This window comes from Notothenia rossii (genome assembly GCF_949606895.1).
Source record: "Notothenia rossii genome assembly, chromosome: 8".
NCBI classification, from domain to species: Eukaryota; Metazoa; Chordata; class Actinopteri; order Perciformes; family Nototheniidae; genus Notothenia; species Notothenia rossii.
In genome coordinates, this window is record NC_136906.1 from 81,924,496 (window position 1) to 81,949,305 (window position 24,810).

At 44.7% G+C, this 24,810-nt stretch overlaps 2 protein-coding genes across 2 annotated transcripts in view; one reads left to right on the forward strand and one right to left on the reverse strand.

Moving 5' to 3' along the window:
- The window catches only part of LOC307016974 (NLR family CARD domain-containing protein 3-like), a 76,003-nt gene that overhangs the window by 30,479 nt on the left and 20,714 nt on the right, over window positions 1–24,810 (forward strand). The window lies entirely within an intron of this gene.
- On the reverse strand, window positions 1,360–6,153 carry LOC307016995 (ladderlectin-like). Its single transcript, XM_079646411.1, has 10 exons — window positions 6,065–6,153; window positions 5,902–5,971; window positions 5,743–5,772; window positions 5,615–5,659; window positions 4,804–4,875; window positions 4,164–4,196; window positions 3,708–3,799; window positions 2,220–2,345; window positions 1,992–2,091; window positions 1,360–1,542 (listed from the first exon to the last, which is right to left on the reverse strand). The coding sequence occupies exons 2-10, from the start codon at window positions 5,948–5,950 to the stop codon at window positions 1,472–1,474; spliced, it is 618 nt and encodes a 205-aa protein (XP_079502537.1). The 5' UTR covers window positions 5,951–5,971; window positions 6,065–6,153; the 3' UTR covers window positions 1,360–1,471.

Consider the following 24,810-nt stretch of genomic DNA (forward strand, 5'->3'; position numbering starts at 1 on the left):
GTAAACCTCTCTTTGTGTGTCTTTATTATGACGTAACGACTAGTCGACTAGTATTTTGAAAAACGTGTCGACTAGTAAATATTGGTAGTTGTGAAACCCCTACTCTGTACACAGTGCCATATATTTATTATTTCTAAGGGTTTGATGGAGTCTAAATGCCGCCATCTGCCGGTCAACTTTATGAATTACAGCTATTGTTTTAGGAATAATTCAAGACAAGACATGAAACATTGAATCAAAAGATAATTGACCTTATCATTGTCATGAGTTGCATATTTAATACAATACATGCAATGAAACTGAAACAGACTTCTTGTGTCATTGTCCAAATGTATGTGTTTGAGTCTGGGTTTAAAAAGTTAACTTTGTGTTATATTGTGATAATTTACTTTGTGAGGAGAAAGAAACAAATACCTTGTAATCAGTATCTGAAGGTTAACGTTTGAAATAATTCATTTTAAACACAAATATTTGTCTTTTTTTAAGATTTTCATTCCAATTACAAGTCGGCATGAAACAATATAAGGCAAATACGTAGGAACTCTTTTTTTTTGACCCATTGGACCAGAGCCATGGTACCTATAGAGAGGCGAAGTCACGCCCATCTACTTCCGGTCCATGGGACCTTATTTCTGAAAAATGATGTATTGAAGTCAATGGAGAGAGAAAACGTATCTTTCGATCCCGTTTGAATTGTGCCATGATTTACACATATGATGTTTGTCAATCTTAACAAATCATTTCCATGTCAAAAAAGTCACAGTTTGTCGTAAAACTGCTACCTCCGAGACCCGACCACGGATAAGCGGGAGAAGATGGATGGAATTCCATATTTCCAAAATTATAACAAATTCAATCTAAATTCTTCTTCTTTCCTGTCGTATTTGTTATTAAAATGTATTATCACAAAATAACGTGAAAAGGTACCAATAAAAGTTTCCATTAACATCTGGATAAAGACTTACCAATGGGAGGGCAATGGTTTCAGGCGTATATAAACATCTAAGATAATAATGGGAACATTTTTTAAGAGACTTGGGATGCACCCTGGGATAACCTGAGACAGGTTACACAGCTGGCTACACAATACCCACAGAGGAACAGCTTCAAGCTCCACTTCTGACCTTTGTGATCTGTATGTTTCGCAGCCATTAGCTCCTTGTGATTTATCATACTTTGTATAGCACCTAAATCAGGGTCATAGCATTAATTCTGAGCTGGTTCACAGGACATTATTTGAATTGTTTTGTTACATTTCTATCTGTGACCCAGGACTATTGAGTCCACTTACTCTGGGATTAATAACCATTCATCTTCAACAACATTTAAACCAAGCACTAAAATAAAGATCACACAATATCCCATTCTTACTGGTTTTTATTAAAGAACAGTGAAGAATACACAATGATACATTCAGTAAGATATGGGTTGGCTTCAAACAGAAACAGAGCCCAGATGTTCAGCCTGTAAGTTAACAGGTGAAAGGATTCTTGGAGCAGATGAAGCGCAGGCTACTGGTGCACTGGGTGTTACACCAACCATCTGAAAGTTAAGGAAAAACAAAAGTGTTCAATAAATATGTTATTTAACAAGAGATGCTCCACAATGTTCACTGTTATATCACTTGTTTTTCCTATCCAGAGTTAATCAGCAGAAAGGACACAAAGAATGTCATGCTCGCTATGATCTAAGCAGTGTCTCCTGTCAGGACACATAAATACAGATATCTACTCTGTGAAATCAATACAGGAACCCAGGTACAACATACACATCTCTCACAACTCTATTGATATATACATTCCCAGCTGGACAGACAAATATTACAATATCACAGCATTCATATTTTACATTCATTGATGAGGCTGCCTTTTTTGAACAAAGAGCCAGGCACCACCTTAGCATACAGTTAATTAAACTTAATTAACACAACAGCAACATTTACAACTAGGTTTTATACTCAGTAACCAGTCAGATCAAACAGGTGTACTTACTGCCGGTGGTTAAGTACATGCAGGGGTAGCTGCTGGAGGAGGACTGGGAGTACCAGTTGGTGTAGTATAAGCCCTGACTATCAATCCACATCCAGCGGCTCTGAAACACAAAGAGCATGGCTGTAAGGAGGTGTCGTTGCAGTCTCTTTATCTGTTCTGCTGTTCTCTAGGACCCCCTCTAGACCAGGTCCTGGACTAGCTGCTGGTATTTCTTTCTAAAAAACAGACCTGCAGCCTGAAGCCTCCCAGCCATGCGTTGCTCAGACCGGATCTCTTTGTGATCTCCTGCAGGAAAGCGTACTCTCTGGGGTTGGTGGCCGAGGCCAGGTGGGCCCCCAGGCCGGTGCAGTGCTCCTGTGGGACAGAGGGGGCACATAGGGTTCTTTGTGGACATGCAGATAAACAGCTGTGTGATTTAATGTCTTCATTTACTTCCTTAAAGAATGGAATGGATATGAAAGATGACAGGAACAACCATAGCCGTGGGAACATGTTTCAAATGGGGGGTGCTGTGGGGATGACACCAGGGCCGGTTTTGACCAATTTGCTGCTATAGGCAAGATTTTAGCTGGCAATGAAAAACCTCTACAAAAGCTACAAACAGAGAAACATATTGACATGGTGGACAGCTTATATAAAAAGGCTTCAAATGTATACTATTTAGTATTGCATGAACATTGAACATGTTTTAATTGGGGGGTGGAATTCACATCCTCTAGGGGGTCCGGGGGTGCCCCCCCCCCGGGGAAGATTGTTTTTAACATTTTAAAGTAAAATGCTTCAATCTGGTGCACTTTGAGCACCCAATTACTAGAGACTGATCTAGGGGATACAACTCTAAACACCCATATGAAAAAGATTGGTTTGCCTTTTAATAATCAAATAAGTATGTGAACATAACCAATAACCTACCATAGCAAATAACAAATAAATGTAGGCTAACTTGTTTTATTTTTGTGGTTAATTTATATCTTATTTTATCAGTTAACATTTATTTATGCATATTTTTAAATCTCTCCAGTTTTAAACGATATTTTTGGTTTACTGTCCTATAGTATACATTGGAATGATTTCAAACCTGTTTTTATTTATCCTAATAATTATAAGGGAGTGCCTTGGAAATATTTGTTTACATAAATTGTGATCAAAACGTTTGAGACCCACTGAGATAACTTAGACTAAAGTGAAATATCTAAACACTCAAGAGTCCTTTACCTCACTGAGCCTCTCAGTCTGACAGGACAGAACTCTCCCTCCACATTATTGTAGAAAGAGCTTCTTATATCCGTTAGCGCAGCAGAAGCTAACAACATTCCCCGCCGGTACAGGTGCACCCCCTCTCTCTATCTATCTCTCTCTCACGCTGGCTGTGAGCTGCGGGCGCCTGATAAGCCAACATCCCCCACTTTCATCACTTACAGCGCCCATCGTACGGGGCAAATGGAAAATGTAACCGGGGTGAAAAGGGTGTTATCTTTACTTAATTATGAATGTTGTTACGTCAAGGCTGAAAATTCATTTTTTTTTAAATTATATTTGTATTTAATCTTGTGGAAGTGCAGATCCCCTGTCCTCCACCAGGGGGTGCTGCAGCACCCTCAGCACCCCTACTTCCCACGGCCCTGGGAACAACACAGATCTACTTTTAAAGCCTCATACAAGTTCAATGTGTCTGCCTGCTCTCGATAACACAGTGAAGTGTTGCAGTAGTGTTACCTCAGCACTGAACCAGGTGCTGGCTGTGTTGCTGACGATGAAGCAGCGAGAGTTGTGGCTGTACCAGCCGTCAGGACAGTAGTTAAAGCGAGCTGCAGACACACAGAGAAGAGAGAGCTTTCACTGACTGAAACACACTCTGTTCAGCCTGCTGCACACACAGCTGCTCCACTGACACCAGCTTCAGTCTGCGTGGACCTCATGTGTTCACAGAACAGTTAGCAGGGGAGTAAGAGCTAGCAGGTTATAGTTATTAGCCTAACATGCAAACATACTGCTGTGGGGCTTCCAACAAGTCATGCTGTTACTCATTTCCCTCAAACTCTATATGGCAGGATATTTCGAGAGAGGTGTTTGACTTTTATTTAATCTTCTTTTTAAATTGTACCATATTTCTTGCCATGACAATCATGAAGGGGAAAAAAGGGAATATTAAAAGTGTTTTGTGGTTCTTACATTCAGGTGCTGCTGCCTCCTCCAACACCGGTGCTGCAGAGAAAGAGAGAACACAATGATCAGATGTATTGTTTAAAATATATGCAAGTATTTATATATGGTTATCACATTTTGGTCACATTTAGTTCATATTGTACGGAGCCCCCTAGGGGACATGGAGAGATCTCGCAATACTTTTCATTTAGCTCAATGTACTTCCTGGTCAGTTCGGCAACACAGAAACCACAACAATGGAGCGCTTCATCGATTTTACTTTGAGCTTGGCCTTAAATATAAAGATATAACATCAGTGCTTGGCAATAGGCACGGGTCCCACACATAGACTGTATCTATAAAGGGTTTCACATAAGTGGAGACACCTCAAGAGAACACTCAGAGCCCCTAGGACATGGAGAACTTTTTATTTTTACATATTTTATTTTATTTTGTTCAAATAATTTAATTTTTCTTCTCCATGTCCCCTAGGGGGATCCGTAATATTGTGTATATTGCTGTTTAAAAAGGTCTTTATTAAAATGAATATTGTTTCTAATAGGCAACAACAATATGTGGAACTGTAGATCAAGTATAACTGATGATGTACATGTAGCCCTTTACTATGAGCAGACACAGTATATCTACAGAGGGACGTGAGTCTTACCGTCTCTGGGAACAGGGACAGAATCCTCTGGAACAGACTCTTCCTCAACTTTCTTCATCTCGGCCTCCATCTCTGAAACAATGACAAAGTATTTCACATCAGCTACATTGAATCACAACTACTTAACCTAAGGATGTACGGAAAAACATAATATCATCAAACGGACACAAGATGAACTAGACATAGGCTCTATGAGGTGGAACCCACATGCTAACGTTAGCATGTTAACACGCTCAGAACCACAATGCTAACATACTGATGTTCAGCATGCATTTTCACCACGATAACCATTTTAGTTTGCCTGTTAAGGTATTTTACTAACATTATAAATCTAACACACAGCTGAGGCTGATGGGAACATTTCTGTACCTCCAATAATGCTGTAAGCGTGAAAGTACATACAGGTTACACTTCCAAGTTTCCCGTATGCCACAATTTGACATTCAGTCTTGAATTATGATGGTTACTTTTATCTTTCAGTGTCCACAGCTCACTATTTAACTTGACAGAATCTGAAGGAAAATAACCCAAATGTTCTCTGGTATGTCAGATATATAAAGTCAGTAACAGCTGGATTCTACAGAGCTCCTCTCCAGGAGCCTGCCTGTGATGCTTAGATATCATGAACCAGAGCAGCTGTAGTTGTTGACTGCTCCGTCCTGCAAAGGGAACTGCTGTATGTCAACATGTGTCCTTGGATTCTAATCCAACACAACTATCTTCTTCTGTTTTGATCCATTATTTAGTTGACTTTCTAACATGGCTGTCAGATTGCAGGAGGTGAAACCTGAAATAAAAAGAGGACACTAACCAGGTGCAGGAACCATCTGCTCCATCAGGGCAGCCACCGCTGCTTCTGTGGATAAATCACATTCATGTTGGTGTGAGAAACATTTAGGACTGTGTGTGTGTTCCAAAGCAAAGGCCTTCAGTACTGACCTGGAGCCTTCTCTTTGTGTTCAGCTGGAGCTGCAGAATAAAACACAACACTGTCAGTAACATTAGTGCCCTAGTTACTCTCCTCCCTCACAGGGTCGTGTGCTGAGGACTCATCATGAGCACATGTGTGATGGTGTGTGCGTTCTGTCTAAAGCTGACCTGCAAATGCAGAACAGAGGAGGACTGAGAGGACCACGACAATCTTCATGGTTATGAGCAACTGGTTGTTCTGTGTGGAGAAGAACAAAGTGCAGATGAAGATCCGGAGGGAGAGCAGAACCACGAGCTTCACTGAGGAACAGAAACACAGCAGGTGTCTTACCTGTCAGGTAAATGTGAGGAGAAGTTTTTCAGGAGTCAGCTGAGTGATGCAGTGATGAGGATCAGGCCTCCCTGCTCTTTATACACACACCTGAAACACACAGCTCATGTGGGCGGGTGGAGTGTTTGTCTGTGACTCAGTCCGGTCTGCGGGAACATGCAGTGAGCCCATAAAGATATGAACCATAACTCTGATCTGTTTCCTGACTGCAGCAGGTCAGCAGTTTGCCCTGCAGTGTTGTTGTGAGCTCAGGTTAATGGGTTAACCAAATCAAACCGGGCCCAATACCAACACTCAAAGTGTGTGTGTGTCAGGTGTGTGTTGTGCTATTATATTTGAAAAATGACTATACTATTCTAAACTATACTGAGGTGAAATACAGAAGTACAAGCAGCAACATATACTTGAAGTATCCTGTGTATGAACGTATTCATCATGTGTTCTCCGGAGGAATGGCCTCTGTGTTAATGCATCACACACAGGATATTATTGCATTCATATTTGGCGCTGTAAAGGATGCAGCCCCAATGTTTCAGCCCTACTATGGAGAACCAAGAAACTTACTCAGCAGAGCAGTCCAACCTGTTTCTTTTTATTTAGGATCAATTTTGAATCAACTAAAATACATGACAAAACAAAGGGGCTTTATTGGCATGACCACATATTACACATCGTATTGCAAAAGCATTCCACAAAATGCTATTTTTGATGTACAGTAGATTTAGGCTTTTTAATGGCAGATTTTGAACTTAGTTTTGCAGCAATCAAACTACCTCCCCCCCCCCCATCAAGAGCTACAGGTCTAAAGTCTGTTGGTCGTTCCTGTAAGGCTCCAGCGGCTTATCTTTCTTCACATCATTACCTCAATCATTGATGGAAGAATATCATGTGTTATTGTCTGTTAGAGCTCACACACGTTTATGAACACACAATAATACTTCCTTCTGATAAAAGTAGAGGCAGGGTGTCCTCTGAAGTCTGGCTGCTGGGAATGTTCCTTTCACCAGTGTCCCAAGGCCAGGAGCTCTCTACCCCCTCACTCTTTTCTAAATGGAGCCTCCTGTAGGCACCAACCCAGTCTCACAGTCAAATGACACGACTTTGGAAATGCGTAAAATAGATACGCAGAAGTCCGATTTAGCGTGCATATGATACGCTAACCATTCCCATTGAGATCATTCAAACTGTCATTTGAACGGCGATCAAGCCTGAAGCCACAGAGCTCTTCTGTTACTGTCCTTTCTTCTTAGAGGAAGTACAGAAACACGTAACTCTGGATTTGTTTTAAAGGCCTTGCCTTGTCTTGCCTTGCCTTGCCTTGTCTTGCCTTGCCTTGCCTTGCCTTGCCTTGCCTTGCCTTGCCTTGCCTTGCCTTGCTTGAATGGCATCTGTTTGTTTTAGGATTAAGCTAAATTATACTTTCCCCAACTATATGTAAGTTTCAATTTTGAAAATTCCCGTTAATTTCCATGGAAAGTTTCCATCGTTGAAAATTCCCTGAATTGTGCAACCCTATATACAACACAGAGAAATGTGTGAGGTGTGAGTGCATCTGAATAAAACCATAGTCATGACTTATCTGCACAATTTTGATCTTGTGTTTAACTTCTATCAGGAACCCAATAAAGATCATAATAATCATTTAGTTTGAATGCGCTACACCAGCATCCTGCTGTCTATTAGCAGACACTGCTGCAGATCTCATTCCAATGTTGAAATCCTCTAAAGTGTAAGAGCTGGATAAAAAAAGCCTCCACATGTTCAGTTAGGGTTTCATCTTTCTCATATGCTGTGGAAAGTAACTAAGTACATTTCCTCCATGACTCTACTTAAGTACACATTTGAGGTATTGGAATTGAATTGAGTATTTCTTTCTGTTTCTCTTTATATTCTACTGCACGACCATCACAAGTGAAACATTGCACTTCCGTTGTTTTACAGCTTTAGTTACTCGTAACTTTATGGATTTACATTTTTACACACAAAAGAGAATTTTCTAAATATGATGTTTATTCTAGATTCATCTATCCTCACGTGTTCTTTTTCACAGCGAGTGGGTTGACAGAACATTTATTTATAATAGTTCATTTTTTGGGTGCCGATTCTCAAAAGTAAAGATTTGCTGCTTTTAAAAAAAGCAATTTTTATTCTGGAATGACTGTTTTACTTCTTCTTTAACTACATGTTCCTGATCAGACTTCATTTCGCTGTCTTAAGCACCATCCTGGATGTAACACTTGTTTCTTTGTAATGGAGTATTTTACAGTGTGGTATTAGTACTTCTACTTATCTGAATCTATGTTCCACCAATGCCATTAAGCACACAGAACTCAAATCACGCTGTTCCAAAAGCTCTCGCTCTCTGTGAGCTTTAAATGTTTTAAATGCGTTTCAGAGTTTTCTCAGAGAACAGAGGCTGCTCGGCTTCAGCTGGGACAATGCTTCATGCTTAGAATTGTAAAATAAAGTAACAAGAACTACAGTAATCCCAGAGATGAACTACAATGAAACATCCCAAAGGAAGTTGCTGGATTAGATTCAGATTTATGATGCAGAGTCAAAGGGAGTGTTGGGAGAAGCAAGGCGTGCTGAGCTCTCTGACTGAAGACAGAGCAGATAACAGATGAGGGAGAAATGGCTTTCAAGGTCACTTATTTACTTTGATAAAGAACAGTGAATTACTTCCTGTAAAACATGTTATTCTAGATGACTTTTTATGATTCCCAAAAAAAACAGTATCGTGAGTCATTTCCCCGCATTAGATCTGAATAGCCACAAACTCTCTGTGAAGGTTTCCATCATCAAGTCATCGTGCTGTTTCAGGGATTCTGATTCTGATTTTCCCCACAAACAAATCCCACAAAATGTCTCACTTGTATTTTATGCACTTTTTAAAGTCAACCTTATTCCTATGGAGGCCGACAGGTGCAAAACACAACAGCAGCCCAACACATTTCCACCAGGGGAAACGCACTGCAGTTTAAAAACCATGTAATCGTGTAATTGAATGTATTATTTATTTATGTACATATTCCCTGTCATGTCTATGTAAGTCCCATTTCTTGTTTTCATATTGTCTTGTTGTTGCGTGTTGGCACCTTGAGTTCATTGTAATTTTGTTGTACCTGTACAATGACAAATTAAAGATCTATCTATCTATCTATCTATCTATCTATCTATCTATCTATCTATCTATCTATCTATCTATCTATCTATCTATCTATCTATCTATCTATCTATCTATCTATCTATCTATCCATCTATCCATCTATCTATCTATCTATCTATCTATCTATCTATCTATCTATCTATCTATCTATCTATCTATCTTTCTATCTATCTATCTATCTATCTCTCTATCTCTCTATCTCTCTATCTATCTATCTATCTATCTATCTATCTATCTATCTATCTATCTATCTATCAATCTATCTATCAATCTATCTATCTATCTATCTATCTATCTATCTATCTATCTATCTATCTATCTATCTATCTATCTATCTATCTATCTATCTATCTATCTATCTATCTATCCATCTATCTTTCTAAAGAGAACAAATAAAAAACACAAATGTGCCCGAGACACATGCAGATGAAGAAACATCTTCACCAATTGACAAAACATAAATAAACAAAGCGCTGCATACAGTTACAATCACAAGTGTTCAACCCCCATTGCACATTAGGTCTATTGGCTAAATGTAACATTGTTCAGCTGTTTGCAATAATCAAATAACACAAAGTCATTCAATGAAACTAATATCAAGTGTTTTTATCCAAATTCAACAGAAAATACTGCTTTAATGGCGACTGCAGTCTCAAAATGATTCAAGCCCTTCATGGCAAGCATCTCCAGTACTTAGTAGAGCACCTTTTGCTGTTTTGACCTGCTGCAAACGTGATGCATATCCAGACACCAGCTTCTGGCAGCGCTCCTGAGGGGTCTTAGTCCGTTCCTCGTGGGCCGTGGCCTCCAGTTCAGTCGTTACACTAAGAGCATCTCTTTTGATCCTTTTCCCTGTTTGTTCAAGGCACTGATCTCTTCTCTGGACTTTTTGGACAATTTGTTTGACTTTGACCATATTTATAACATTCAATCAAACGTCACTCTCAACAAACCCCTAGCCAATCCAGGTATTTATGTGTTCTGTCTCAAGCACATCTGAACTCATGGAGCCCTTGATTATGTCCACCAGGTGTGCTTGAGACAGGGGGTTCAATCAGTTTGAGACTGCAGTCATGTCAAGTAACATTTTCTGTTGAAACAGTTCTTCTCAAATGTGTTTATTGCAAACAGCTGACAAATATTAAAAAAATGTTTCAATAAACCTAATGTGCAAAGGGGGTTGAATTGTTTTGGTTGCAACTGTAGATGAAACGCTGCAAATTCTAAATGCTGCAAGTAGCTCACTTTAAAATCTTCTTTCATTCTCTCTCTTTGGCTTAACACTATACGCCTTCCCACTTGGATGGTTTATTCTTTCCTGCTGTTTTCAAGATAAACAACAAACTAGAGTTATCAGAGAAATAAAGTGTGATAAAACCTGCTAAGAAAACCAGATTCTGATTTGTGATGTTGTTTCAGGGTGTGGAGTGTTGGGGATCAATGCAGTGCTCTCTGACTGAAGGAAGAGCAGATAACAGATCATACGCTCCAGACTAATAAGGTGAAATATGTATTGTTGTAAACAATAGTGACCTACTTCCATGAAAAGATGTATCCTTTCATTGTGCAGCTATAATGACTGATAAGATGCCTACTTGACTTTTTATGATTCCCAAAGAAAATAAAACAAGGTAACATATTTACTTTTATAAAGAACCGTGAATTACTTCCTGTTAACGATTTTATACGAGATAGGATGACTGAAGACTTTTTACGATACCCAAAGAAAAGAAAACAGTGTCACTGAGTCATTTTCCCGCATTAGATCTTGATGGCCACAAACTCTCTGAGAAGGTTTCCAATCATTATACTCATCTCACTGTGCTGGCCTAACAGGAAACCACTGGCCTGGATCTGTGTGCAACTTTGGGCTGAATGCCAAGCAGGAAAGGTGCTATATCAATGATTATCACTCTTTCACTCTGAGACTCATCAGGCAGTGCTAGATTTAGTAATATTACCATGAATCTAGCCATTTATTTACCATATTTTATTGGAAAACATCTCTGAAACTCTGAAAAACTCGTATTGCTAGTTTACCATAAAAGGCCAATTCGACCGATTGGTTGAGCATATTTTCTAAAACATAATTACACCCTTGTTCAAACTTAGTTTTTGCATCAAGTTATCTAATTACACTGAACAAAAATATAAACGCAACACTTTTGTTTTTGCTCCCATTTTTCATGAGATGAACTCAAAGATCTAAAACATTTTCTATTTACACAAAATAACCATTTCTCTCTAATATTGTTCACAAATCTGAAAAAATCTGTGATAGTGAGCACTTCTCCTTTGCCGAGATAATCCATCCCACCTCACAGGTGTGGCATATCAAGATGCTGATTAGACAGCATGATTATTGCACAGGTGTGCCTTAGGCTGGCCACAATAAAAGGCCACTCTGAAACGTGCAGTTTTGCTTTATTGGGGGGGTCTGGGGGGGTCCGAAAACCAGTCAGTATCTGGTGTGAGGGTTAGGGTTAGGGAATGTTCCGGTATTTGGACAACATTAACATGGGATCACTCCGGTCAATGTACGTACTTCGTCTCACTGGAATATTAATGGCCAGATTGAATACAACATCGACCCAAATTCTCCGGTCAATGACAGGAGAGTTTTGAAAGTGACAAAACACTGTTCCACACATTTAAAAACACTTAATCAATGTTTACCCAGGATCCATGCACCTTCCCTGGCTTGTAAAATGTGGTGATGCGCCCTGGAGGTAGCGGGTAGGCTCTGTGCGTGGTGCTGAACCCCAGCCTGTCTATGTGGAATACAAAAACAAACAAAGACAACACCTTTAAGGTCACCAGGGTCGTGAGGTTCTGGTTCTGGCGGTGTGCATGGAGGGGTTTAGTCCGAGTGAGGAGTGCTCGAGCGTGGGAGGATGTGTAAGGCAGAGGAGGGGAACAAAAGGTGTGTGCAGGAGCAGGGAGAAAAGAGAAAATAAAAAGACTCAAAGTGTTCCACCTTCCAGCAGCAGCAGCAGCGGGCCCGCTCCGTCCGTGGTGCTGAACACCTGCCTGTCTATGTGGAGTACAAAAACAAACAAAGACAAACACCTTTAAGGTCACCAGGGTCGTGAGGTTCTGGTTCTGGCGGTGTGCATGGAGGGGTTTGACCTGGCTCCCCGACACAATGCACATAGTCTGGAGCAGCGGAGCAGCGGCTGGGCCGTGTTCCCCCTTCTGTCCATTTGCCTATCAGTTTGTTAACGAAGTGGACAGAGGCTGTTTTTTGCCCCTAAAAGTGACTTTTAATGGTGTTTTTTGTATTTAAATGATGGGTCTTATCCTTGTGGAGGGTCCCCGACACAATGCAACTAGTCTGGAGCTCGCTGGGGTCCCGCAAATGCTTTAATCACACTTTTGTCCATTTGCCCATCAGTTTGTTAACGAAGTGGACAGAGGCTGTTTTTTGCCCCTAAAAGTGACTTTTAATGGTGTTTTTGGCATTTAAATGATGGGTCTTATCGTTCTCCAGGGTCCCCGACACAATGCACATAGTCTGGAGCTCGCTGGTGTCCCGCAAATGCTTTAATCAGGCGTTTTAACACTTTTCCCCACGAAAATGATTTTTAATCATTTTTTGGGGGCTATATAAATCAAATTCCGGTTAATGCCGAGCACAATCGTACCTTTTACTCTTTTAATGTATTTGCATGATATATCTTTGGGCTATAAAAGCGACATATTTGGATGACTTTGTCAGTTTATGGAGCTTATCCCACAAATCCCAGATGATCCGGGCCAAATTTGGGAGCTCATAGGCAGCCTGCCATAGGCCCCCACCCGTGGAATGAAAAAAAAATGAAAGAAAACGGTCAATTATATGTTAAAATAATCAAAAAATGAACTTTTAAAATTACATGGGAGAGGGGATCTGAGAATTGGAGAAGGGGAAAAGTGTTCGGCGCTTCGGGACGAAGCGCCGAACACTTTTCCCCTCCCCCGTTGCAAGGTACAACGGAGAGGGGAATCCAGACTTCCCCTCCTCCGTTGTAAAAAACCGTTCATGTTTTACAAGCTACCTTCTGCACGAAATCGGAAACCCGGTTTTTGAGAGGACTCAGAAAAAAAACGGCTGTGTAACTTCATGGAGGAATTCATCCGCTGTATGTGCACTTTGGCTCGGATACATTTTGTTGCCTGGAGACCCCCCAGCATGGTTCTTACCAAACTTAAAGTTTTTGAACTGGGCTCTGGAGGAAGGTGAGGGGAGTTGACAGGGGACTTTATCCGCCTTATGGGGCACTATTCTCGGATACATTTCAACACTTTTAGCCCTTTTTGATGGTTCTCCAAAAAATAACTCTGACTTTTTCAGAGTGTGGAGGAAGGTAAGGGGAGTTGACAGGGGACTCAATCCGCCTTATGGGGCACTATTCTCGGATACATTTCAACACTTTTAGCCCTTTTTGATGGTTCTCCAAAAAATAACTCTGACTTTTTCAGAGTGTGGAGGAAGGTGAGGGGAGTTGACAGGGGACTTTACCCGCCTTATGGGGCACTATTCTCGGATACATTTCAACACTTTTAGCCCTTTTTGATGGTTCTCCAAAAAATAACTCTGACTTTTTCAGAGTGTGGAGGAAGGTGAGGGGAGTTGACAGGGGACTTTACCCGCCTTATGGGGCACTATTCTCGGATACATTTCAACACTTTTAGCCCTTTTTGATGGTTCTCCAAAAAATAACTCTGACTTTTTCAGAGTGTGGAGGAAGGTGAGGGGAGTTGACAGGGGACTTTACCCGCCTTATGGGGCTCTATTCTCGGATACATTTCAACACTTTTAGCCCTTTTTGATGGTTCTCCAAAAAATAACTCTGACTTTTTCAGAGTGTGGAGGAAGGTGAGGGGAGTTGACAGGGGACTTTACCCGCCTTATGGGGCACTATTCTCGGATACATTTTTTCATTTTCACCCATTTTTGATGGTTCTCCAAAAAATAACTCTGACTTTTTCAGAGTGTGGAGGAAGGTGAGGGGAGTTGACAGGGGACTTTACCCGCCTTATGGGGCACTATTCTCGGATACATTTTTTCATTTTCACCCATTTTTGATGGTTCTCCAAAAAGACAAGTTAGTCTTTTTTCTTCCCCCTTCCTCTTCTGATTTCTCACTGATCGAATGGCAAACGCGACCCGCCATCGGAGGGCCTCCGCCGGCCCGGCCTCGTGCCGGTGCTCTGGCGGTCGGTTCCTCCGAACTGCGGGTTCGACTCTGATGGCCGGGAGGGACGAGGGAAACGTCGGGGGGGTCTGCTGGAGGCTCCTGCTGGAGTCTTGCGTTCACTGGGACCTGGCTCGAAAAACTCGAAACCCTGACTCCAGTGCGGTGTTGCGGCCATGCGCCTCCGGGTACCAGACTCCCCTGCCTCCTCCGTGTTGCGTGGGCTGCGTGGGGGTAACCCTGCGTGTCCGTTACCCTGCGTGTCTCTTACCTCCCAGGCCGACCGATAGGAAGCGTTTCCAAGACGAACCGTCTGACTCAGGGGTCCCACCACAGGTTCCGTAGCGGGGTGGAAGTTCCACCTCCCCTCTTTGCCGCGGAATGCAAAACAAACACCTCTTTCTCTCATCCTCCACTGTGGCATAGCGGCCTTAGTCGGCTGCGGCATTCAGCAATTGGCCTTGCTCCGGGCACAGGACCCTACTTCATCAAACTACCTATTTGATCCTGCGTAACAACCACATATATGCTTGTCTGCAAAGACATTGATCGAATGGCAAACGTGACCCGCCATCGGAAGGCCTCCGCCGGCCCGGCTTCGTGCCGGTGCTCTGGCGGTCGGTTCTTCCAAACTGCGGGTTTGACTCTGCTCCTGGGAGCACATATGCTTGTCTGCAAAGAGGGACATGCCTGGTCCCGCCCAGGTGTTCTTCTACGGCTAGTGTCCAGCCAGCTGCGGTATCATCAACTTTGACCCGCCATCGGAGGGCCTCCTCCCCGGGTCCAGCTTCCGGTGCTTGGCGGTCGGTTCCTCCAAACTGTGGGATTGACTCTGCTCCTGGGAGCACATATGCTTGTCTGCAAAGAGGGACATGCCTGGTCCCGCCCAGGTGTTCTTCTACGGCTAGTGTCCAGCCAGCTGCGGTATCATCAAATTTGACCCGCCATCGGAGGGCCTCCTCCCCGGGTCCAGCTTCCGGTGCTTGGCGGTCGGTTCCTCCAAACTGTGGGATTGACTCTGCTCCTGGGAGCACATATGCTTGTCTGCAAAGAGGGACATGCCTGGTCCCGCCCAGGTGTTCTTCTACGGCTAGTGTCCAGCCAGCTGCGGTATCATCAACTTTGACCTGCCATCGGAGGGCCTCCTCCCCGGGTCCAGCTTCCGGTGCTTGGCGGTCGGTTCCTCCAAACTGTGGGATTGACTCTGCTCCTGGGAGCACATATGCTTGTCTGCAAAGAGGGACATGCCTGGTCCCGCCCAGGTGTTCTTCTACGGCTAGTGTCCAGCCAGCTGCGGTATCATCAACTTTGACCCGCCATCGGAGGGCCTCCTCCCCGGGTCCAGCTTCCGGTGCTTGGCGGTCGGTTCCTCCAAACTGTGGGATTGACTCTGCTCCTGGGAGCACATATGCTTGTCTGCAAAGAGGGACATGCCTGGTCCCGCCCAGGTGTTCTTCTACGGCTAGTGTCCAGCCAGCTGCGGTATCATCAAATTTGACCCGCCATCGGAGGGCCTCCTCCCCGGGTCCAGCTTCCGGTGCTTGGCGGTCGGTTCATCCAAACTACGGGTAATCCTGGAGCGGACATAAACAAAGAATGATATTTTACAGGACATGATGGATATGTGTTTTTTCCAGGCTTTTTGGAAATAAACCAAATGTGATTTTGCAGTGCATGATATAGCTCATTTTACCCATGTGATGTTGTGCAGTACATTACTGAGCTCATTTAACGATATTGGTCTACCAGGTGAAGTGGGATGCTGCCATTTCCCAACTGGTCTCCGGAGGAATATAAGGAGAGTTGACAGGGGACTCTGCCCAGTGCTCATGAACCAAATGAGGGGTGTGTTAGAGGGGAAAGGCTCTGGCTGTTTCTGCAGCCTCTGCATCTACCTTCTCTCCCCACCCCGATACCAGCGCGTGCCTGCTGTAAAAGGCAGGTGCACGGGCTCTCACTTCCACTAACTCTGAGCCTGGCTCCCGAGCAGCACGTTCTCCCCGGCAGTCCGCCAGCAGATGAAAAACACCCACCTCTCCGCCTCTTCCGAGGGACGAGGGAACCGCGCGGGGGGGTCTGCTGGAGGTTCCTGCCGGGTGCTCCGTACTGCGTTTCACCGGGACCTGGCTCGAAAAACTCGGAACTCTGACTCCAGTGCGGTGTGGCGGTCTCGCCCTGGCCGTCCACCGTGCGCCTCCGGGTACCTGACTCCCCTGCCTCCTCCGGGGGCAGGTGCGAGGGGTTCAATGCCTCCTCCCCCCGCTGCGGCGAAAGCCGGAGCGGGACGGAGCGCCCGGAGGTACTGTTACCCCCACGTTTTGTACCCAAAACTGTCTTGTGAGTTCGTGGCAGAACCATGAAACAAAAAACAATCAATGTATCGGACCCATCGCCAGTCGCGTTGGTGCGGAGGTGGGACCATTTTAACCAGGTGGTAACCCAAGTCCTCCCCTTGGTCCGTGTTCCCTGCATTGAAGCATCGGACCCATGGTTGCAATCAGCAGTTGGCTAACGCATATAAACGGAGAAACAGAAAACCATTTAAATAGAATTCATTGTGTGTGTTTTTGGAAGGATGTTGACCGAATGCCCGGTGTGCAGCCTCCGCTATCTGGCTTTGAATAAGCACCTTAAGCACAAACATGCAGTGCGGAACCTGGATGAAAGAGGCATCATTCTTAAAATGGCCAGTGGTAGAATAAATGTTCGGACCAAACCCTGTCCCATCACAGGGTGTTCGTATGCTGGGAGGAAACTACACCGTCATGTAACTCGTGACCACCCTGAGTTCTCCCGAGATGAGGCACATCAGGTCATGGCAAGGCTGAAGCATAGTGTGGCCCTGCAGTTGCTCCATGACCTCCGAGAGACTAATCCCATCATTGGAATGGCTACATCATTGGATATAGACAATGAGGAGGAATACCCGGTGCACCCTCCACCCTTCTCCCCACATACCGAGTGTGACGAAGAGGACTGCATGCAGGTGAGGCTGGACAATGTGGCATTGAGGGCTCAGAAGGATGCCCTCATTGATGAGGTGAAGACCCTGCGCTCCAGGCTAAAACAGGGTCTAAAACCCAGGAAGCAGAATGCCACTGCTGCTCTGCTTGAGGAAGACGAAGAATGTATACGATTTAAGGGCGTAGCAATCCCAAGTACCCCCGACATGAACTCAGTAGCCTCCGGCAGCAATACCCCTCTCAAGACCCCGGTGAAGACTGTCATGCGGTCCATAGAAGCCTCTGCGAGTGAGACCCCCCTCAAGTCTGTGATGCGGTCCCCAGAAGCCTCCGGAAGCAAGACCCCGGTGAAGACTGTCATGCGGTCCGACAAAGCCTCCGGTAGTGAGACCCCGGTGAACACTGTCATGCGGTCCCCAGAAGCCTCCGGAAGCAAGACCCCGGTGAAGACTGTCATGCGGTCCGACAAAGCCTCCGGTAGAGAGACCCCTCTCAAGTCTGTGATGCGGTCCCCAGAAGCCTCCGGAAGCAAGACCCCAGTGAAGACTGTCATGTGGTCCCCAGAAGCCTCCGGTAGTGAGACCCCAGTGAAGACTGTCATGCGGGCCATAGAAGCCTCTGCGAGTGAGATCCCTCTCAAGTCTGTGATGCGGTCCCCAGAAGCCTCCGGAAGCAAGACCCCGATGCAGACTGTCATGCGGTCCGTAGAAGCCTCCTGTAGTGAGACCCCTGTATGCCAGAAGACCCGTGCGTCTGTCTCCAATAAGCTGAAAGCTAATCTGGCTAAGGACTGGCCCTCTTCCCAAAATCAATGGTGCACTGGGAAGGGACTGCGGAATACCATGCGTGAAATCACGTTGCCTAAAAGCATGGAGACGTACATTCAGACATACAGAGGTCATTGTGAGGGTCTTGCACCGACAGTAAAACGGAAAGAGAATTGTATGTCCAATGTCAGCCGGATAAAGAACTTCATAGTATTCATGGCCCATGGTTTTGACCGGCTGTCAGACTGGCTGTTTCTAAAAGACACAAAGAGGGTCCGTGGCTGGAGCAAGTATATTTCAGAGTCGGGCCGGACAGTCACAACATCGCTGTTGTTCCTGAAGACTGTGAACCATTTCCTGAGGTACTTGTCTGCATCAAAGCTCCGGGGGTGCAGGCTCACCCAGTCTGATATGACCAACATCATCAGAGAGGTGAAAGCCAACATTAACGATTTGAAAAAGTCTGTCACTCTCCACCAGTTTAAGGTGAAGAGGGACAAGCTGGATCGTCTGCCGAGCCAGGCGGAGCTTCTCGCCGCCATGGCGGCCGCTGAGAAGCGCATCCCTGATCTCCTTGACCTGATGGCTAGCAATCCGACCTCAATCACCCAGTACCTGCTATATGGCTATCTAACCCTCCATTGGAGCCTCCTGTATGGCCACCGTCCGGGTGTGTATGCAAACATGACCAACACGGAGGTCTTTGAGGCGGACAGAAGGGGCACTGCTGAGGGCTACATCATCCACGTGCAGGATCACAAGACTGCCAAGACATTTGGTGAAGCACAGCTGGTGCTTACAGTAAAGGAGTTTAGCTGGGTCATGCGGTGGATGGGGATAAAAGAGGGCTTGTCGGGTCCTCAGAATGAATTCTTCCTTTTCACATCGGGGAAGCAGGCTTCCAAGAACCTGAACGCTCACTTGAAGAGGGCTTGGGCTGATGCTGGGCTAGAAACAGCCGTCACCTTCACCATCTTGCGCACTGCCCTGGCTGACAATATCAAGCATCACCAAGATCCAGAAAGCAGGTCGATTCTGGCTAGGTTTATGTGCCACGACGTAAGCACTGCAGACCGGTTCTACGCGAATACGCCTGGAATAAAGGAGGCATTGAAGATCCGCTCCATGTTCAGGGCGGCGGCAGCAGCTGCAGCAGCATCATCATCAGAAGGAGGTCTACCACCGTCAGCTACCTCCGAAGAGGATTCAGGGGCGGAGAGCAGCGATACCTCTTCTTCAGGACCGATTGGTACTCCTGATGAGGGGAAAGGGGCCGTGGACTCAACCTTTTTTCCCCGGTGCACTGTACAAGTTAGACGGCTAATATGGCCCCCAGGCCCCTGTTAATCATGTTGTTATTATGTTTATTTTGTATACTGTTTTTGTAAAAGTGGTGTGATAATTAAATAAAAAATAAAAAAAAAACATTAGTATAACCTTGAAGGTTCCCAGGGGCAAATACAGTGCCTGTCATTTTGCAGGATATAATTTAACATGTAACCTCTCCTGGAAATGGACATACTCTGTGCATTTCCAGGAGAGGTTCCATGTTAAATTATATCCTGCAATATCCTCCAAAGAAGGGGTGGTAGTGTCATGAATAAGGCTGAATATGTATGCCGATGTGCGGACGGTAAAGCACCGCAAAATCCACCCCTTTAGGGTAACCAGGGGCATGAAGTTCTGTAGGGTGTGAACATCTGGGTTTAATCCGAGTGAGGAGTGCTCGAGCGTGAGAGGATGTGTAAGGCAGAGGAGGGGAACAAAAGGTGTGTGCAGGAGCAGGGAGAAAAGAGAAAATAAAAAGACTCAAAGTGTTCCACCTTCCACCATCAGCAGCAGCAGCAGCAGCAGCGGGCCCGCTCTGTCCGTGGTGCTGAACACCTGCCTGTCTATGTGGAGTACAAAAACAAACAAAGACAAACACCTTTAAGGTCACCAGGGGCGTGAGGTTCTGGTTCTGGCGGTGTGCATGGAGGGGTTTAGTCCGAGTGAGGAGTGCTCGAGCGTGGGAGGATGTGTAAGGCAGAGGAGGGGAACAAAAAAAAACGAATACAAATAAGTTAAAGTGTGAACCTCCAGCAGGGCAGGTGCTGCTGCTGCTGCTGCTGCTGCTGCTGCTGCTGCTGCTGTGAAGGAGGACGAATATTGATGCTTGTGTTCGGACGGTAAAGCACCGCAAAATCCACCCCCCCTTAAAGGTGACCAGGGGCATGAGATTCTGCAGGGTGTGAACATCTGGGTTTAGTCCGTGGGGGAGTGCTTAAGTCCGGGGGCCCGGGGTCTCACGGTGCACGAGGTTATGGAAGTGCCACTGTTGCCGGAGGTCCTTAGTCCGTCCTTTGGGGCTCTGTCAGGGGCTACAGAGAGGTGGTTTTCCCGGTCCCTCTCCTGGAGGTATGAAATAACCTGAGCTCCATGTGAGGGAGCCGTGCTGGAGCTGCTTAGTCCGTCCTTTGGTGGTCTTTGAGGGGCTAATGAGAGGTGTTTTCCCCGGTCTATTTGATGGAAGTCTGACACGAGCAGAGTGTGCATGCTTTGAAACTAATCCACCCACACTTAGCATGCTATTTTAGGGTATAAATCGTACCTTGTCACCATGCGCTGTGCTCCCTGGGACGACGCGCCCTCCTGTGGGGACACATGAGAACTGCACTCAAATCACTTTGTGCTTTTTAAACAGTTTAACATATTTTTTTCCACATTTAAAAAACGCTTTCTGCCCTGGAAATCATTTCTAATCATTATTACCGTTATGGAGGGGCTGCAGGAACACTTTCCCCGCCTTGCAAACATTTATTCCTGGTTCAAATAATCAATTTGTTCCGCCTGCTTTGCGTCAGCACCTCTGCGGCTGTCGGATTAACACAGATGAATGCACTTTTAACTCTCACGCAGCCAGAATTCCTGCTCTTTTCCTGGGTTACAAAGTGAGGTGACGCAGCCTGTCCTCTGAGTCTCCCCGCCTCTCATAGACTTATTTCTGGGTAAAAAAAGCCATGTGCTCCGCCCCCTGGATCTCTGCATGTGTGTGTGTGCCTGTGAGTCTGTGGCTACTGTCCACATGCCCGCATTAGGAGGCACTATTTTCGGATACATTTTCTCATTTTCACCACTTTTCATGTTTTTATTATGTATATTGTTATATTATTATTATTATTATTATTGTATATATGTATACTGTGTATACTGTTTTTGTAAAAATCATGTGATTATTAAATAAATAATAAAACATGAATATAACCTTGAAGTTTCCTAGACTATTTTAAACAACTTTTCCCCGCCTTTCAAACACTTGTTCCTGGCTTATAGCCTGTCATTTTGCAGGATATAATTTAACATGGAACCTCTCCTGGAAATGGACATACTCTGCGCATTTCCAGGAGAGGTTCCATGTTAAATGATATCCTGCAAAATGACAGGCTACAACTCTCTTCCAGACGTTTAAAAACACTTTCCCCGACCATTTAAACATTATTTATGGCTTGTAAAGTGCGGTGATGAGCCCTGACAGTATCAGACTATTTAAAGGGTTACCAGGAGCATGAGAATATCCTCCACAGAAGGGGTGGTGGTGCCGTGAATAAGGCCGAATATGGATACCGATGTGCCGACGGTAAAGCACCGCAAAATCCACCCCCTTTAGGTTAACCAGGGGCATGGAGTTCTGTAGGGTGTGAACATCTGGGTTTAGTCCGTGGGGGAGTGCTTAAGTCCGGGAGTCCGGGGACTCACGGTGTGCAAGGTTATGGAGGTGCCCATGTCAGGGACACATGCTGGAGGTCTGTGGTCCGTCCTTTGGGGGTCTTGGAGGGGCCACAGAGAGGAGATTTCCACGGTCTCTGTCCTGGATGAGTGAAATAAACAGAGTCTCCATGTCAGGGACACATGCTGGAGGTCTCTCTCCCGAGAGTGGACGTCCATTGCCTGTAAATTGGTCTAACATTAGGTCTGTCACTTTGGCTAACCGCACCACTGTCTGTCGTCTCCCGCAAGTGGACATCCATTGTCACTTTGGCTAACCGCACCACTGTCTGTCGTCTCCCGCAAGTGGACATCCATTGCCCCTAAATAGGGTTAGGGCCCCTCAGCCATCAGGGGCCCCCAAAAGAAGACAACATGTCACCTACCTTGTGTCTCTCTTCAACTTGTGTCATTATTTAAACATCTAAAGATACATCACCCATTTTTGAGAATTAGGACAAAAGATTATTTTTCCATTTTTTTCACTTTCTACTCTTCAAATATGATGGGAAAATATTCACTGTGACTTTTTACCTGGACTCTATGATAAAGTCCATGAGGAGAGGGAGCACACTGATCTTTATGTCATTAGACGCTCAGTTACCACCATCTAGTGGACAGTTAGTAGAACTACATCACCTCTCACACGGTTTATGATACTTGTTACACCGGTTTCCACGTGACTCTGAAGTGTTTTTAATCTCAAGAGCTATCAGGGTGTGACGGTGTCCTCGGATCAGATGCATGCAGACACAGGACGGCAGAGGAACACATGAGCAGAGTGTCCTCCACACATGAAGCTGCAGAGTGTCTGGAAGTGGACCTGAAGTGAGTTCAGCAGGTGAGAATCCTCCCAGACAAATCTGTTCCATCATCAGGATCACTCTGATCACATTGTGCTGTGTCACTGTTTACCTGGACAGGTCACATGACTCTTGAAGCTGATTCTTAATATCTGTTTGAAGTAGTACAGTGTGTATAATGTCTCTCTTAAAGTCAAAGAGTTAAAGTAGAGTGATTTTAGAAAGACTCAGTCAGTGTTTCTTTAGTAGAAAGAGCAGCAGTTTGATTGTTTTCTTAGATCACATCATCAGTAAAGAATGCAGGACGTGTCTAAACCGGTCCGACAACTTGGTTCACGTCACTGAGGTGTTTTTATTTTGTAACTCTTAACACTCTGAAGTTAAGTGCATGGATGAAGTGTGAAGGAGTAAGATACTGTACAGCCACCTTCAAACACGGACTCTGACCTGGTTTCACTGAAAGTCCTTTAGCAAAGTTCAGCTCTCAACTGTCCCACAGGCTTCAAAATCCTTTCACTATGGACCAGAGCCAGCAGGTGGGTTAGGGCCCCTCAGCCATCAGGGGCCCCCAAAAGAAGACAACATGTCACCTACCTTGTGTCTCTCTTCAACTTGTGTCATTATTTAAACATCTAAAGATACATCACCCATTTTTGAGAATTAGGACAAAAGATTATTTTACCATTTTTTTTACTTTCTACTATTAAAATATGATGGGAAAATGTTCACTGTGACTTTTTACCTGGACTCTATGATAATGTCCATGAAGAGAGGGAGCACACTGATCTTTATGTCATTAGACGCTCAGTTACCACCATCTAGTGGACAGTTAGTAGAACTACATCACCTCTCACACGGTTTATGATACTTGTTACACCGGTTTCCACGTGACTCTGAAGTGTTTTTAATCTCAGGAGTTATGAGGGTGTGACGGTGTCCTCGGATCAGATGCATGCAGACACAGGACGGCAGAGGAACACATGAGCAGAGTGTCCTCCACACATGAAGCTGCAGAGTGTCTGGAAGTGGACCTGAAGTGAGTTCAGCAGGTGAGAATCCTCCCAGACAAATCTGTTCCATCATCAGGATCACTCTGATCACATTGTGCTGTGTCACTGTTTACCTGGACAGGTCACATGACTCTTGATACTGATTCTTAATATCTGTTTGAAGTAGTGTGTATAATGTCTCTCTTAAAGTCAAAGAGTTAAAGTAGAGTGATTTTAGAAAGATTCAGTCAGTGTTTCTTGAGGCGAAAGAGCAGCAGTTTGATTGTTTTCTTAGATCACATCATCAGTAAAGAATGCAGGACGTGTCTAAACCGGTCCGACAACTTGGTTCACGTCACTGAGGTGTTTTTATTTTGTAACTCTTAACACTCTGAAGTTAAGTGCATGGATGAAGTGTGAAGGAGTAAGATACTGTACAGCCACCTTCAAACACGGACTCTGACCTTGTTTCACTGAAAGTCCTTTAGCACAGGTCAGCTCTCGACTGTCCCACAGGCTTCAAAATCCTTTCACTATGGACCAGAGCCAGCAGGTGGGTTAGGGCCCCTCAGCCATCAGGGGCCCCCAAAAGAAGACAACATGTCACCTACCTTGTGTCTCTCTTCAACTTGTGTCATTATTTAAACATCTAAAGATACATCACCCATTTTTTGAGAATTAGGACAAAAGATTATTTTTCCATTTTTTTCACTTTCTACTATTAAAATATGATGGGAAAATGTTCACTGTGACTTTTTACCTGGACTCTATGATAAAGTCCATGAAGAAAGAGAGCACACTGATCTTTATGTCATTAGAAGCTCAGTTACCACCATCTAGTGGACAGTTAGTAGAACTACATCACCTCTCACACGGTTTATGATACTTGTTACACCGGTTTCCACGTGACTCTGAAGTGTTTTTAATCTCAGGAGTTATGAGGGTGTGACGGTGTCCTCGGATCAGATGCAGGCAGACACAGGACGGCAGAGGAACACATGAGCAGAGTGTCCTCCACACATGAAGCTGCAGAGTGTCTGGAAGTGGACCTGAAGTGAGTTCAGCAGGTGAGAATCCTCCCAGACAAATCTGTTCCATCATCAGGATCACTCTGATCACATTGTGCTGTGTCAC